The sequence below is a fragment of the Sitophilus oryzae genome, unplaced genomic scaffold, assembly GCF_002938485.1.
Source record: "Sitophilus oryzae breed Bouriz unplaced genomic scaffold, Soryzae_2.0 scaffold_359_pilon_pilon, whole genome shotgun sequence".
In the NCBI taxonomy this organism is placed as follows: Eukaryota; Metazoa; Arthropoda; class Insecta; order Coleoptera; family Curculionidae; genus Sitophilus; species Sitophilus oryzae.
Genome location: NW_022146928.1, coordinates 920,601 through 939,265, shown reverse-complemented (window position 1 = coordinate 939,265; position 18,665 = coordinate 920,601). Strand labels below are relative to the sequence as shown.

At 32.2% G+C, this 18,665-nt stretch overlaps 1 protein-coding gene across 2 annotated transcripts in view; it reads left to right on the top strand.

Moving 5' to 3' along the window:
- Positions 1-18,665, top strand: part of LOC115885022 (fatty acyl-CoA reductase wat-like) — a 39,414-nt gene that overhangs the window by 6,883 nt on the left and 13,866 nt on the right. Inside the window, exons 1-3 of one of the 2 annotated variants that reach the window (XM_030903765.1) lie at positions 8,892-9,197; positions 12,998-13,168; positions 14,471-14,715. In XM_030903765.1, coding sequence (XP_030759625.1) covers positions 9,179-9,197; positions 12,998-13,168; positions 14,471-14,715 — 435 coding nt within the window. In that variant the 5' untranslated portion in view covers positions 8,892-9,178. Of the gene's footprint in view, positions 1-8,891; positions 9,198-12,997; positions 13,169-14,470; positions 14,716-18,665 lie in introns of those variants that run through there. The other variant, XM_030903766.1, reaches the window with a different exon arrangement.

The following is an 18,665-nucleotide window of genomic DNA, read 5'->3' as shown; positions in this document are numbered from 1 at the left end:
TGTTTCATAAAATATGACCATTGAGTAATCACGATTCTGCTTAAACTGCTTGACGTTTAAAGCTGATTTTTTGGCAAACGGATTGACTGTGGGGTGTAGAGGTTCGATAAGGAGGGGTTTCTCGAATCTCAAATTCCGAGAGGGTGAAAACGCCTCTCAAATATTACAATATTTGTTATTAAAAAAAGGTTAGTCTTTCAGGAAAACGCTTGGACAAGCATAATTTATTTGTTTTTTTACATATTTTCAATTTTTTTAAAAAATCATACAGGGTGTTCCAAAAAGTTGGATAATTTCTTAACCATATTCTGCTTAAACTGCTTGACGTAAAGAGCTTATTTTTGGCCAACGGATTTTTCGAAAGTTAAATTCCAACGAGATGAAACTACCCCTCAAATATTACCAAGTTATATAATAATATCGCCATATTGTTTTTTCTCATGCTGACATAAATGTGAGTAAATTTTATCCAGTTTGTATGTTAATGGAAATTCTTGCTTTGCTTTACCATCATCATTACAAATGATTAATTCGACGCGAACGAACCAGCGACTTCGTTCACGCTAGTATAAATATATAATTAATACAGTGGATAAACTATTTTAGTCAAAGTACCGAAAAATCTATTAAGAGAACTTTAGAAAAAAAAAGGTTCTTTAATGGTCACTGTCCGGGCCGTTTATGAAAAAAAACGCGTCTATTAAAAGCTATGCACGAGGTTTTCATTCAATTTGATGGAAAGTCTTTAAATTCAAATATATTACTGCCAACCTAATATAAACATTCATTAGTTTCTATTTCATAAGTATCCACGTTTATTTTAATAATTGAGAAGTGATCAAACAAAACGGATCCATTTTGAAATATTAGCAAAAAACATGTCGTTATTAGTATAAACGTGTCGTTATTGCGTCTTTTAAACAAAGAAAATTATAATGTATATGAAAGTTATTATGATACAGACTTTTTAGACACTGTTTTCGCTTTTTTGTCATCATTAACATAAGTATTATTACTCAAAATTATTGATTAATCTCTTTTATCCTCAGACAAAAATAAAGATTTATTTTTTATAATGTAAAATAGTTTGTTTTAATATTATTAGGTAAGCACGTTTTTATGCAGCATTATGTTTTTTTTTAAATTTTAATACACCTCACCTCGGCAAAATAAAGTCGAAAATACAGTTTGTTTCGATCCTTGGCAGTTACGTCAACATTTTCGACGTTATACTGGTTTTCATGATTTTTTTCATGACAAAAACGGACAATAGAATGATAATCTGTGACGTAACAGCCAAGGATAAAAAAAAGACAAAAAACAAAAACGTAGATGCTTCTATAAAATACCAAAAATAATCACAGGCGGATTTATCTTTTTCTGTTTGAAACTAATATATGCAATTTGATTTTGTGGATTTCACTGTTTTTTTTTTATTTTCTCGACTCTCAGGTCGGTTTTAAGGTGCCATTAAAGGGCGCGTGGAGCGCCGCACCTGGACCGTCGACTGCCGCTCCACGCTCCGTGTGATTGGGTCGGCGCGCCGATTTTCGGGCCACGGGCCTGGTAAATGAGCAGTTACACGGAGTGTGGAATCCCGCGCCAGGACGCGCCTGAACCGTGAACTGCCGCTCCACACGCCGCGCCGTATGAATGGGTCGGCGCGGGGATCGTCGGGCGGCGCACAGTGCTTCGAACATATGGCTCTAGAGGACAAAAATCCAAAATTTCTCTTTTATTGTAAGCAATTTATTCAAACTAGGTTTATTTGACACAAATGATGAGTACTCTCATTGTACTAAATGATGATGTTCTTAGTCCCACGTTTATGAAAAAAAAATCTTATAAATAATAATAATGTTGGTGCTGTGTTCCATCTAAGCAAATAATAAGTTATAGTATGAAAACGGTGTAAGTATTAAATTAATTCCTGTGATAAAAAAGAATTGAAATAACATTAGAACATGATTCCTACAATATAAGCCTAATATAAGATAAAAATGTTTTTCTTTAATGAAAAAGAAACATTAATGTTATATTTAATTAAAAAAAAAACTTAAGATACTATAAATTTACTTCAGGACAACAAAATGCATAGATCGTAACTACTCTGATTCAGGAGAATCACTGCTAACAGAATCTGCCAAATTTATAGTATCCAAATCACAGGTAGATGAAGTATCCTCACATATAAGATATTTCTGTACATCATTTTCTAATATGTTACTTTTTCGCGTTGTTACTGTTCATTTTGTCGGTATGAGGGGTTCGGATGTTAATAGTTACCTCTTTAATAGACCATATCCATATATTATTTTTTCCTTTTCTTGTTTTGCTCTGACGTTTCGCTCCAACATAGTGGACTTTTTCAGGCACAAGTGGTGTCTCATTTGACTGGAAGGTTCATCAATATCTAATAAGAACATATTTTTTGAAATACAAATAATTTTGAGTTCTTGTCCTTATGATCAAGCCAAGTATTAGCCAGATCGGCATTGCTTATCAATTTTACTCCATCTGAAAAGTATTATAAAATAAAGTTCGTCGCAAGCAGACGCAGGTGAACTATACAAAAATTAAAAGTGTATGAATATGGCAACAAAAATATTCAATAAATACGATATGTTTTGATATGTTTTTTTAAAATGCCTTTTTGAAGTTTGAAAACGTAAAATTTTTATACCCATTTAAGAATCATAAAACTAAACAATCACGAACTTGTTTAGAAATAAATTTAAAGTACATACCTTGTTTAACAATATCCATAGTGGCTTTCAATTAAGTACGTACCCGTTTAACTCCATAATATACAGAACTACTATGAATGTTATTCTTTTCACTGATGAGATAATGATCGCAAAATTTACTTTTAGAGAAAATATTTGCTAACAAAAAGGCTGTTTATGAAAAATAATATACAGGATGGTTGAACATTGCTATAAGTATAAAATTATATATTCAGATATTAGTAAATATTAACTTATTTTTTGATTTTTGTCCCTGGGACGAAGCACTGTGCGGCGTGTCCTTCCCGTCGACTGGTGGTAAACTGCACACTCCAAAGCAAACGCGCCGCGAAAAATTTTTCACCAGTAATTTTTTGAATTTAGTTAAATTTAATTGTTACATAATTTATTTAAATATCTCCATTTAATGCGAAAATGCATAATTTGATATTCGCTTAAAGAAAAATATAAATATCATATTAATTATGTGGAAAAATTACTGAAAATACAGGATATACCAATATACTCTACCATGTTATTGTTTAAAATAATTATTATTATTTATTCTAAATGTTATATAGAGGGTAAGGAACGCTAGATAAATTTTGCTGAGGTGACTTATGTATGTACTTATGAGTAATAATTACTGAACTTTTTAAATGTTTATTGCATTTGTACTTCTAAAGATGCGGTTTTCACATCACTATGCTACTTTTAATCAAACCAAAGATGCTACAAGAGTTGTCCTAGACTTTTTAGTTCCTAAAATACAGGGCGAATTTTAAAATGTTGCATTTTTCGATCCCATCGTATATTGGTTAACTTATCGAAAAGGTGAAAACTAAAAAAAAATAAAAAACTCAACGAGACTAGTTGAATTTTTTATATAGAATTCAGTGACGTTAACTAGTTTCGCTTATAACTGTCATTTTCGAAATCTGACTTCTATTTATAAATGACACCCAGTGTATTATTTTTTTATTTTATTTGCCTTGTTATGGGCTTTCTGAAAATACGATATACTCTTTTTACCTTAATTATTTTCATAATTAAGGTAAAAAATTATTATTTAACTTTTGAACATAAATAAACCTGGTTTAAAAAGTATTTTTATCTTATTTAATTTAATTTAACCAGATGATTTTGCTTTCCACTCTGTTATCTTAATAAACTGCACTGAAAATAAAGTTGGGGAATAAATTATTCGATTGTATTAATTTAAACCCAATTTAAACCGATAATCTATGTTAAAAAGTTATATAATGCATTTTTTGTATCTGCCTGCCGGTCGGTCGTCCCATCGGCGCACAGTACGGTAGATGATAAGTCTAGCGGGACAAAACCGTTTTGTTTGTAAAAATAAGCCAAAAAATGTGTACTGATAGGAATAAATAGTGTTAATTCCAACTGATATAAAAATGCAAGAGTTATTTTTTGGTCGTATACATTTTTATCAACCAAATTTGATCGTTTTCTGCTCAGCCAGGTAGAGGTCATACGAAAACAAAATATTTACAAGTGCATACATTCTATTCCAAAACCAAATTATGTTGGAAATTGTCAAAGGTATGTAAAAAGGCGTTTTAAAACTAACATCATCTCTTGACCGTTTTGTAGGATATCGCGATGCAATTTTTAGATCCCAACTCTCTTAGTAACGAAAAAAAAGGTGCTAAGACCCATCTACGATCATTTTCCCTTGTTTTTTTAGAGTTCAAGCTTAACAGGTGGACGCCCAAAAGTTTTATTTCAATTGGCTAGTATAATAACGAAACAAAGACTCATTAAAGGATTAATTGAAGAGCATTGAAAATAATAATTAGCTTTTGCAAGTGTTATGAGCTAAGCTAGTGGGAGTATTGATACTGTTGTAATCGTTGAAACCTTAACTGAAACTCCATCGAAAGACACTGAGGTTAAAAAATCAATGAATGACACCAATAGTCAGTTCGGCAATTTTTTTTTTAAGACAAAAACATCCAAATGATGTTCTAGTTAAATAAAGCATGACTATATGCAAAAGCCTTTTTTAATTTCTTATAATTACTAATAAAAACTAAATGATTATTACTAGTTTTAATAAAAGTTTTAAAAATTGACTTAGATACTTATTATATATGAATTTACAATTACAGACTGTTAAAATTAAAATTAAAATAACTATTTTATTTATTTTTAAATAAAAGAGAATTTTTTAAAATAAAACAGGGTTTCACAAGATCACAAAATAATTAAAAAATAACTGCTAAAATATTTTTTTTAAGTATTTACCTTATATCATAATTTTATTTATTTAGCAATAGTTTATAGTACGATTTTTGTGTGTCACGTACGAATAATATAATAGTTTTATTATCTTATTATTGATAAATTAAGTTGTTAATAAACAAATAAATTTAACTCATATGGGTGCTACACATATATTAAACCATTTCCTACGTTCTTAAATTTTAAGTCCCAAACATCGCTTCTGAGGTTTTGTCCCGCTAGAATTACCATCCGCCGCACTGTGAGGCGCGTCTTGGCGCGGCGCTTCACGCGCCTGGAGCGTGGATCGGCGCTCCACATGCCGTGTAATGGCATCTTTAAATTGGATCTAAGAAAATTTTTTGCCCAAATTTTCACAAAAGTGTTATTTTATTAATAAAATAAATAATTAAATATACAGTGTATCAATTTTAAAACTTCCCACCCTTAATATCTTTCTTGCAGTTAAAAATATGAAAAATCGGAAAGACACGTCAATTTTATTTGTAAGGGGGACATTTTAAATTAATATTTTTTGCGTTTTTCTTTTAACCCCCTAGGAGGGGTAGATGTCACCCTTACAATCTTAAATGTGAATGGTAGTCAAGTGTCACATCGTTTTAAAGGACGTTTAATTCTCTTTTCAGTGGTATCCTACTGTGTTGCTTTTTGTCCAGAGGTTTCCGAATAATCGCGTTTCAAACATGCAGAAATAATTAAACATGCCTGCATTGAGATTATGGTTTTCAGACTAGTGTTTACACAAAAAAATATTGCAATGGATCTTCTTGTAGTACAAATCATGATGGATCTTCTTGTAGTACAATAAGATTAGGTGGAAACATGGACGTAGCCATTATATTTTTCTAGTGGGGTCGAAATACTAATAAACAGAAAACATCATAAACATTAGCGTTTCTTTTCATAAATTCGAATGAGTGGCAGCCTCTAATCAGGTATACAGGAGGATTTGTTAACATTCCAGCAGGACGGTGGCTCCACCTCATTATTTTCTTCTGATCCGACAGTGGTTAAACGAGAGATTTCCGGGTATATAGAATGGCAGAAGGGGACCAATTGAATGGCTTCCAAGATCACTGTATTTAACACCCTTAGATTTCTTTCTTTGGGGACATCTTAAATCCATTGTTTATAGAACACAACTTACTGATATTGATGATCTTAAAAGGCGAATTACAGCAGAATGCCGGTCAATTCCCGGTGAAGTTTTCCGAAATGTTAGGGAGGAGTTTGAAAACACCCTTTATTATTGTTAACAGGAAAATTGACAACATTCTAAACAACTTATAAGATAGGGCGTAAGTGGTGTAATGTGATCTTATCATTTGTACTATAAAGAGATCCATTGCAATAATTTTTGTGTAAACACTAGCCTGAAAACCATAATCTCAATGCAGGCATGTTTAGTTATTTCTGCATGTTTGAAACCTGATTATTCGGAAACATCTGGACAAAAAACAACAAAGTATGATACCACTGAAAAGATAATTAAACGCCCTTTAAAACGATGTGCCACTTGACCACCATTCCCATTTAAGATTGTAAGGGTGACATCTCCTCTTTCTAGGGGGTTAAAAGAAAAAGGCTATAAATATTAATTTAAAGTGTCCCTCTTACAGATAAAATTGACGTGTCTTTCTGATTTTTCATATTTTTAACTGCAAGAAAGATATTAAGGGTGGGAAGTTTTAAAATTGACACACTGTATAGGTTATATGATTAAACAAAGAACTGCGCGGCGTCAGAGTTGGCTTGGAAATGAAAATCGCTGTTATTTGATATGTAAAATATTATGGTAAATGTCAATAATCGTAATTTCCAAGCCAACTAAACGATTTTTTTCGATCATACATATTATATACATATACTCGACATATTCAGTAGGTACCTATAAAAGCATTTTTATTTTTGTTTATTCTATGTTCAACATGAATAAATTTTCAATACATAATCGTTGATTTTTTATCCAAAGATATTTTCGTCAAACGTATTACAGATACTCGTATTACCAGGCGTATTACACACTAGGGTGTACCTGCGACTTCGTTCGCGTCGAATTAATCATTGTAATGGTGATGATAAAGCAAAGCAAGAATTTCCATTAACATACAAATTGGATAAAATTTTCTCACATTTATGTCATCATGAGAAAAAACAATATGGCGATATTATTATACAGGGAGAGTCTTAAATAAGTGCAAATATTTTCAGGGCTGGTAGATCTCGACAAAAGAAACATATTTTTTCTTTACCATTTTTTAAATAAGTCCAAAATAACCGAGTTATTTAAGTTTGAAAATTTAAAAAATTGATTTTTTTTGGAATTTTTTTTCGGATTTTTTCTGTATTTGCATCCATTTTAGTGCCGTAACCATAGAGTAAAGGTGTAACTATGGTAATATCAGAGATTAAGAATTTATACCGTGGGAAAATTTGCGGTGAATAGGCAGTTCTAAAAAGTTTTCGAAAAATTTAAAAGAAAATGCACGATTTTAAACATCTTTTTTTTGCGAAAAAAAACTCATAGACATGTTCCTGGGGTCAAAATATACAACCCCTGAAAATATTTGCACTTATTTAAGACTCACCCTGTATAACTTGGTAATATTTAAGAGGTAGTTTCATCTCGTTGGAATTTGACTTTCGAAAAATCCGTTTGCCAAAAATAAGCTTTTTACATCAAGCAATTTAAGCAGAATCTTGGTTAAGAAACCAAGTATGATTTTTTTAAAAATTTCAAAATATGTAAAAAACAAAATAAACTATGCGTCTCCAAGCGTTTTCCCGAAAGACTAACCGTTTTTTAAATAACAAATATTGTAATATTTGAAGGGCGTTTTCACCCTTTTGGAATTTGAGATTTGAGAAATCCCGCCTTATCGAACCTCTACACCCCACAGTCAATCCGTTTGCCAAAAATCAGCTTTAAACGTCAAGCAGTTTAAGCAGAATCGTGATTACTCAATGGACATATTTTATGAAACACCCTGTATAAATTTTTAAAAATCTTAAAATATGTAAAACAACAAAATAATGTATACGCGTTTAAGAGTTTTTCCGAAAAACTCATTCCGAAAAACTCACCGGTTTTTAAATAAAAAATATTCTAATATTTGAGGGGTGGTTTTACCCCCTTAGAATTCGAGTTTAGAAAAATCCCTTCTTATCTAACCTCTACACCCTAAAGTCAATCCGTTTTCCAAAAATCAGCTTTTTACGTCAAGCGCTTTAAGCAGGATCGCGATTAATCAATGACCAGATTTTTCGAAACACCCTGTATACGTTTTTAAAAAATCTTAAAATATGTAAAAAAATAAAATAAAATATACGTGTTTAAGCGTTTTTTCGGAAACTTGACCGTTTTTAAATAAAATATATTGTAATATTCCAGCCGCCTTTTTACCGTACCAGGGGATGAATTTTAAAAAATCCTTTCTTATCTCACGTATACATCATAAAAGGAACCCCTGTGCAAAATTTCAGCTTTCTAGTGTTAAGGGTTTGGTCTGGGCGTTGATGAGTCAGTGATGAATGAATCAGGACTCTCTTACAGATTTATATAAATATAGATATAGATTTTAGCAACACTGTCGCTTTCAGATCCACACCGTCTTCGATATGCCTTCGCTAGCCGAATTAGAGAAAATAAGTGTTTTATGCGTTGACCGCAGAGCGATTGGTGTCTCCACCATACAGCACTTGAGGCGTAAGGGGAAATCAAATCAGCCTTGCCACGAATTCGTCCATTAGGTTGCCTATTTCCCCAATTTATTAAGGAAAAAAGCCCCCAGTTGGCTTGGAAACGACGCGATCGATAACATTCCCCATTTATTTTTTCATATAAAATAACAGCGATCTTTATTTCAGAGGCATCGCTGACGCCGTTTTTTTTCGACCTATTGTCTCTTATGCTGATTAATTATTCTGTTACGCAAAATGTTCAAACTGCACTCGTTGTGAAATATTTATCCACGAAAACTTGTTTTTAAAAACAATCTTTTTTTTGTTCACATCTAATTACCTCATATTCACTTATTAATATATATTATAAAGACAATAACTATATGAAAGTAATAATATTGCTTTGGGTGTGTCTGGGAGTACTGCAAGGTGATATATTGACTGATACTGACTGAAAATTTTAGGATATTTTTTTTTATTTAGCAGATATAATTTTTTTTGAAATGATTGCGGAGCAGTTTGGTAAGTAATATGTTCTAATAGTTAATAATAAGTTTTTATAATTATTTTTTATTATAGTTATTTTATATTTTAAAATTTAAATTTATAATTATTACAGGGTAACCCAGGCTTCCAATGAAGCTCTGTATTAGGTTTTTGATTTGTGATTTTCATTTCAATTTTTCTTACATAATATATGGTAAAAGCCCAATTACCGTCACTGTCCTAATTCTCGTCATATTCCCATATTTTTTAAAAAAATAAGAATCTCAGAAAAAAAATTCCACAATAAATAATTTTAAATATAATAGTTGTTTTATATATCTAGGAACGTTGCAATACATCTTTTTTTAAATGGCCCACTTCATTTACGTGGAATAACGACTATTTTAGTTGGAAGTTAGACGTTGATGAGAATCCACACATTCCTTATAAGCTAAGCAAAGCAACAGTCCTCTTGATTTTCTATCACAATCAGCGCCGGACTTAGGCCTAGGCCAACTATGCCCGGGCCTGGGGCGGCAGATTTTTAGGGGCGGCAAATTTTGAGCATACCAAAATATTTATCTTTTTTTTAACTTTTATTTGTTCATAAAATATTTGGAATATAGCCTTAACCGATTACATATTTATTTATTTAACTATTATTTTTGTTTAAATATATAATTCGCTTGGGTTATTTTTTACTACATTGTGCCATGCATCCAGTTAATAAATACATTGGTACAAAAATACATCCAAAAACACGTTGGTCTGCACGAAATGAAACTTGCCAATCACTATCTTTGTCTTCCAATGAAATAAAATCCACGTTGGAGTCAATTTCTGAAGACGATACCGAAAAGCCTAAAACCCGATTAAACGCTTCTATAGTCTCCTTAAACTATTCTATAAAAGCCTAGAAATGGGTTTTATGGCGGTATTTTGGAGAGACGTTTTAAATAGATTAGATGCGGTCAATAAAAAGCTTCAAATGGTGGATATTGATCTACAACTTGCTGCAGATTTATATAGCTCATTGGAAAAATATTTTTCTGTAATTAGAAATCTAGATAATACTAAATCATTTGAGGAATATGAAAGAAGGGCCATAGAATTGTTCGGTGAGAAAGAATATGCGGCAGATAAAAAGAGAAAAGTGATACGGAAATGACATTGTGATGTAACCAATGATAATGAAACTCTATTTAACGCTAGGGACGATTTTAGGATAAATGTATTTAATGTTATTATTGATAAATTAATCGTTGAAATTTCTTACAGGAAAAATGCCTACAATGACTTTTCAACCAAATTTGGTTTCTTTAGTGATTTATCTACTTTAAGTATTGACGACATTACCGATAAGTCCAGACATTTAATAACCTGTTATCCAAATGATTTAGATGAGTCAATGCCTAATGAATTAATACATTTTCGTGACTTTGTAAAATGCATTAAGTCAGCAAAACCATCTGCTAGAGATAGAGAGCTTCTTAAAATAATTTATGAAAAAAACGCTCAAGACTCAAGACCTGTTTCCAAATACTTTCATAGCATTAAGAATCTTCTCATGTACTTTTATTACTAACTTTTCTGCTGAACGCTCGTTTTCTGCATTGAAACGTATTAAAACTTATTTACGGTCCACTATAGAAACAGAACGTCTAAATCACGATGAGGAAATTGATGAAGATGATGAAGTAATTGATAATTTTGCGAACAAAAAAGTACGTAAGAAACCTTTATAGGCATATAAGCAAACCTTATAGTTTTGTTGTTCGTTTGTTGTCATTTTATATGAATATTTTAATATTTATTTTATGTTCTGTGTTTATCTGTTCTGTTGGTCTATTCTGTTGTTGGTCCTGTATTCAAATAAATGTTTTTTATATCCGTAATTTTTTTAATTAAAAAAAAATGTTAAGGGGCGGCAATTTTTTTTAGCCTGGGGCGGCAACTTCGTTAAGTCCGGTCACAATAATGTAATTTAGTAACTAAGGTCCAAATATAATTAATTACTAGTGTAAAAGGTTTTTTTTATTATATGTATTCATATAAAAAAATATGTTTTTTCTGTAATATTAATAAAAAAATGGGTGACGGTTTTCGGGACACGTCACAACGGAGCGTACCGTATTTTATCGTCACCATTGACGAAGATTGGGTCATTATAGACAGAATTATTTGATTCAGTTTAAAATTCATTTTTCTATAATTTAAATATTTCTTTCCATAAATGTAAGTATGAAGATGCTCTATTTGATGTGCCAAATTTTCGTCACTCACTATTATTATTAATTCTACCTTAAATTATCAATTAAAAATGGATGACGAGAACTGGATGTCTGCGACGGAATTTAGGCCAATTAATATAGGTTTCCTGTAAAATACCGGTGATTTTAAAAATGGAAAATATTAGAGTTCGGAAGATATTTTGGACTATATTAAAAGGGATATTGTTACCAAAACTAAAAAAAATAAAAGAGGTTTTTATGATATACCTGATTATGATATTATATCTAATTGATATACCTGATATTATATCTTAAACTGATATGCCAAAGTAAAACTAATTTCTCAAATTAAAAGTTTATTTACTAATTTAAATGTACTTATTTACTAATATGATGTTACTGTTTTTTTTGTTTGTTTTTTTTATAAAAATGTTAAATACTTTGTATTCACTAATTATTATATCTGCATTATTTTTGAGCATGATGTCGGAGATATTCTTAATTCAAATTTTATTTTGTATGCTTATTTTTTTAATTATTTAATTGTTTATATCTTGTTTTTTGCAATGTGTCGCAATTGCTAAATAAACTTTTGTAAAAAACAACGTTTTTTGTGTATAATAATACATATAAAGATGTGACGAAAATTGGGATAAGTTGGTGTCGATATATAGGTAGAGAGGTGACGATATTTAGAACAATTATTGTAGTTTTTTTAGTTTTTCTTTAAAATAAACGAAAATATCGGTCAAGTTATTAAAGTTTTATTTAAACTTTAAATAAAAATATTCCTCAGTGTCATATTTAATTTTCTTGTAAGACTTATACTAAATAATTTGGATTTTATAGCTAACTGAATTGAGATATTCCCTTAATGTGACGATAACTGGGACATTTACCATAGTTCAAAAATTGTTCTTTATTTCTAGAAAATGTTAAATATGTCAAAAACCATTACATTTTAGTCATATACTTCTCTTATAAAACTCACCATTATTTTTCTCCCAAAATCCGGAAATCAATAATTAATATATAGGGTGTTTGTTCCATTACAGAAAACGAAAAAAAAAACTTTGATATGTAACTTTTTTGGGGGACACCCTGTGGAACTCTCTATATTTTTAAAAAGTAATCTCTATTAACCTAAATATGCTCACAAAATTTCATTTCAATACAAACTGTCGTCCTCCTTGGAACCTCCGAGGCGTATGAGACGTTGTAAAAATATACAACTTAAATTTGAAAATATGTTTGAATCAAATGTATGTTGACAAAAATATTTTGAAATTTAATTTTAATCTCTCTTAATTTTTTACACTCGTACTTTCTTAAACCTCCTAAAGAAGTTAAAATATATTTTTCTGAAATACATCCTAATACCCTTCTAATACGTACTTTAGATTTGCACTTAAACAAATATCATATTTTTTTTATTATAGAAGCTACAAATGTCTAAAATACATCTCTTATTAAAAGCATCTTATAAAGGACCCTATATTATCTGTATTAAGCTATATCAAAAATAAAATTAGTTAAAGAGGCAAAAAAACAAAATTACAAAATAAAAATAATGTAAGTAAATATATTTTTGGTTATTTTTTGTAGAGTTCTCAACTTTTGAAAATCAAAAAATCTCTAAAATCTTAGAGGAATATCCATTCATCAAAAATGACAGTGATAAACATGAAATGCATTCCTGCGAGGGGGATCTTACACCAATTCAAAAATTCTATGATGGATCAAAAATTCTCATTACAGGATCAACTGGATTTGTAGGTAAGTCTAGTTATAAGACAGTTGTAGGTGTCTCTACCAGATCTCCACAATGTACTGGCGATTTAATATCTAAAGGCGCGTTCTCACGAGTCAAGTTTAGTTGAACAACTTTAGTTGACCAACAAAAATTGAATGAAGACTTGATCAAGTAAAGTTCACCTTCACATATGCAGCAGAAATTTATAGTCCCGGTTCAGTTTAAAAATAGCGTCGATCGAAATTGTTCGTGAATGTGTACAGGTGATTACAGTTTTAATACAAGACGAATTAAAAAAAAATATGTGATGCAATCAAATATCGTAAAAAACGTCGTTTTTGTCTCATTGTTAACACTATTTTTTTATTTTCAATAATATTTCTTGCCAAAAACTACCAAAACTTGATTTCAACTTGAAAGCGATTTGTGACTTGAACGACAAAAGTTTGAATGGATCAAACTTTTGTTGAACAACTAAAAAGTTGATCAAGTCCATTGTAACAGTAGTTCTCACTATAGTTTTTATTCAATTTTTGTTGATCAACTAAAGTTGTTACTAACTACTCTAACTAAAATTGTTCAACCAAATTTGACTCATGAGAATGCGCCTTAACCGATAGGTTTCGACAGTACCCATTGAAATTATCCGCGATGTGTTTGTCATATTTCGAAATGGACCAGAGCAGAGCTCAGCTGATGAAGGATAAGGGCCCAGAAACCGGTCGTGAGAGGTTGGTTTATTTTCCCGAAATGGACAAACACAGCGTGGACTTTTTTCATAGCCAGTTCACGGCAAGAATTATATAATTTATTGATAACTATACTAGAGTAGCAGTAGAGTTGTAGCAGTAATAATAATAATAATAAAAAATGTCTATACCTATGTGGCGGATTTATCACCCCAAAAAAATCCTTTATGGGTATTTCGCCACTGCACTGCAAGAAAGTCTAAAAAATAAAATAGTTATTTTTTGTAAACACTTCTGGCGTTAAACCTAAACGGACACTGCTTGTCAGAAGTTATGTTTACAGTTATACAAATTTGCCTAACAAAGAAAAAAATGCTTAACGTTTCGGAAAGTTTATCTCTTTCCATCGTCGGAAGCAAAAAAAAATACAAAGAATAAAGAAAAAAACTATTTAATTTTTTTTAAATTTAACTATTCGAGAACACTTTACTTTTTTAGAACAGATACGTCTACAAGGAACCGTTGACGTTCCAAAGTGGCGAAATACCCCTAAAGGATTTTTTTGGAGAGAATAATAATAATATTTTACTAGTAGTAATTTTACCTATATTAATAATGTTAATAATGTGCTTCTAGGAAAAATTCTACTCGAAAAACTTCTTAGATCTTGTCCAACAGTGACTAAAATTTACCTCCTGGTGCGTAGTAAAAAAGGGAAATCGATGGAAGAACGAATTGACGAGATGTTTGACGACATAATTTTCCAAAGAATGAAGCTGGAGTGTCCAAAATTTAGAGAAAAAATCGTAGGAGTTCATGGGGATTTGGACCTACCTGAGTTAGGGTTGAGTATTCAAGACCGAAGACTTCTTATAAATGAGGTAATCATGTTCGTATTTAGTAATGCACTTACAGAGTGACCCAGGCTTCCGAAGCTCTATATTAGGATTTCGGTTTGTGATTTTCATTTTAATACATTAAAATTTAATTATAGTAATGTATCTATGGATTTGCTTTGATTTAATTATTAATTAATTATTAATCATTAATTATTAATTAATTATTATTAAACACTTTGCCAAACGTATGAAAACCGAGAAACTGTGCACATAGCTAAGAGACGTGGAAGGGGATATAGCAGATTTGTCGCAGTTGACCGGTCGACCTAATCAATCAATCAATACCTCTGTCAGTACTTAAAGTTCTAGGAAGGGTGTACGTCATGCATTCAGCTTCACGATTTAATTACGTCTCGTGATACTTAATTTGTTTATTTATTAACGAGTCGTTGTAATTTTCCTTATAGCTTGAATTTTTTAAGTGTAAGCTAGAAACACTTGCATTTTTGGTAAAAATATGTGGAATTGAGTGGGTGTTCGATAGTGGTCGCGCTATTAGAACTCTGAATTGAAAAATCGATATCTCGAAATCTATTAGTATCATAATAGATTGTAGTTTTTTCAAGAATTTTGACGTTTCCTCGTTATAAAAAAATGACACCGTAACGATATCCTTATAATTCCATTTCAGATGCTCAGAAACATGTCTAATGATTTTATCTAGTTATCTCTTAAAAAAAGTCTTTTAAAAATAAGCGGTTTACGATCGTGATTTTACTTTACTTAATAGGGAAAGGCGTACCGACAACGCCGCAACAGCACACCGTCGCATTTCTCTCACTCCGACTTAATAATGATCCCTATGCGATTTACCTCCACACATGTAAATGCCGACCCAAAAGTAACAGTTACCAGCACAGTATACTTTATAGTATTATACTCTGATTTTTGAAAAATGTTTTTTTTAGAAAAGTTTATACCTTTTAAGACATCACTGAAAAAACAAATCTATCGGCCCAAGGGCGAACGCATTTGAACCAATTTCGCCATGCTCTTGATATATGCCAAATGCATGGTTCAATTGGAGTAATTTCAAGATGCATTTGGGATAAACGCTTTAGAATCGCTGGTTGCCATGACTACAGCCTTATCTTGAAAGTATTGCGATTTGCATGACTTCATACCAAAGTCTTCAAAGACCATTATGAAAACGCGAATTTACGGCAGAAGCACTTCAACTTTGTTATGAAGTACTGCAAATTTGCGATAGAAGCACTTCGAATTTGTTATGAAACACTGCGAATTTATGACAAAAGCACTTCGAATTTGTAACAACATAGTGGAAATTTGCGACAAAATCATTACGAATTTGTAACAAAGGCACTGTGGTTTTTGTAACTAAAGCACTGGGAATTTGTTACAAAAATTCACCTTAACCCGAATCATACAGGGTCAATTTTTCTTTCAAATATATTTGCAAATAAGTGTTATTTGAGTGTATGTGGCGTTATTTATACCTAATTAAGTAGACAACAATATCAATTATTTGCAGCAAATATATTTGAATTAAAAATTGACTTTGTATGGTTCGGGTTAGGGTAAATTTAAAAATAATACAAAATTTAGAAAATATTTTTATTGTTTATTTGGATGTATCTTTGCTTAACAAAAATAAAACTTTTTTTAAAGATAACTTATACTAAAAATAAAAGAACATTTTAAGTTTCACATTTGAAATAAACAAAACTAATATATATCATTTACATCACTGTTTTCATCAAGTTGATGATGGCTGATGGATACTTCATTTATTACTTTCAAACTTTCAATAGCTTTGATTAATTTGATTTTGTCCCCCAGAACATTATTTACTAGAATTATTCACTTCTTCTTGTGAAAGGCACTTTATTACATCGATTCCGTCGATATTTTGCTCTGCAAGAAAACAAAGCATATTTTACATAAGTCATTCACAATACAAAATATGAACAAGAGCTGATAAAAAAATTTTGTTCAATTGTAATGAAATATTTAGCATTTGCTACAAATGCTCGCGCATTTAACCTAAGAACACGAAGGATTTCAGATGAAAAAAGATGGACGTCCATCACCAACTTATTTTCTGTAGTTCTTTCTGATGAAATCAGGAATTTTCCAAGATACTTTTATTTATTTTTCTAAATAAATAAACTATAACCAACACAGTCCTATAATAGTGTTACGTTTTTCGTCGGTTCCGTGTGGATAGAAAGTCACAATTTATTTAAACACTATTTATTTAACACTAATTAACAAAAAAAAAACAATAACGATAAAAACTTAAAGAACTATTTACAAACGATTTATAACTAAGAATTTATTTTGAATTTTAGCGCGTCAACTGTACTCGTCTATTTATAACTGCCCTCTTTAGGCTACAGCCGCCGGCTTTTATACCTACAGCTAAAGATTCCTAGAATAGTCCATAAATCGTTAGATGCATAGAGAAGGTTTTGATTGTTCTCGTATGTACTACTCCATTCCAGTGGAACTCGATTTTTCTCGAACGTCCGAATGAATCATTACGGTATCTATTCTTTAATGCGATGTGAAGGTCATCTGAGGGCGGAACATAAAGTTATGCTCGTCCCGAGATGTACACGGTGAATGAAGGTATTTGCAAAGCTGGCCCCTGGTGCATTGAAAAGTCTGGTAGAAATAGCAGTCTACAGTTTTCTCTCCCGATCTCAGCTTTGAGTTGTAGCAGCAAACGAGGATCTCGATTCCCGTAAATCTGAACAAGACTTCAATCATGTTTCGGATTGTACGCCAACTCAAACCATCGAGTCCACACGCCAGCTTCGGAATGGCCAATCGTGTAATGTTGTTGTTTAGCAAGGCTTCTCTCAGTTCAATCAGGGTGTTCCATAGATTGAGATAAGTCGGCTTACTTGGGGACCATTCCTTGGTGACTAGGTAGAAAATGTGCCTTGCTTGACCATGTTCATTGTCGGTTAGCCTCAAGACGCTTCCAACCTCTGGATCCTGTCGGCGTAGTTCTCCGACACGCCCAAACATCTCATTGAACGTCGCAGCGATTCCTCTGGACATCCGCAAATCTCGGGCCACACAGTGAGCGAGCGAATAATCAGGAGGCACGGAAAAGAGGTCTCGTTGTTCTTCTTTGGTTACACCATAGCGAGCCTTCTGACTGCTGTTGTATCGGGCCATGAAATCGTCAAAGGACATCTCCGAATCAGGGGGATCAAAGCTGCAGGTTCTCACGGTCCAAGCACGATCCTCTATTTCGTCTTGCTCAAACAGTTGAAATGGACTACCCTCGGCTTTCCTTTTGGCAATTTTCTGATACGGTATACGACGTCATTAATCCTATCCATGACTTCGTATGGCCCTTCCCACGAGGATTGTAGCTTCGGAGATAACCCACAACGTCTCTGCGGGTTGTATAGCCACACCAACTTCCCTGGTTGGTATCCTCCATGCTCAACTTGAATGTCGTAGTGTTCCTTCATTCGGTCACTAGCACTTTGAATATTTAGGCGGACTCGCTGATGGATGTCGTCCATCCTTTGACGTAGTGTGTGTACATAATCTTCTCCGGCGACTTCTTCTCCCGGTCGGCAACCAAATTTCAGATCACAGAGTAGGCGCACTTCCCGTCCCATAACGATGCTGGCTGAAGTTTGCCCTGTAGATTCTTGGGTGGATGAACGGTGAAGGAATTTGTCCCAGTCTCTTTGGTGGTCAGAGACTACTTTGGCCAGATAACGGTTGATAGTTCTGTTCATGCGTTCAACCATCCCATCGGATTGTGGATGTAGAGCAGTCGCCCTGGTCTTGCTGATGTTAAGGACTTCACAGAGACGCCTTGGAGCAGATTGGACTCGAAGTTTCTTCCCTGATCGGAATGAAGCTCCATGGGAACACCAAACCTGCAGATCCATTCTTTAACAAGGGCATCAATGGTGGACGCTTCTTGATTTGGCAACGCG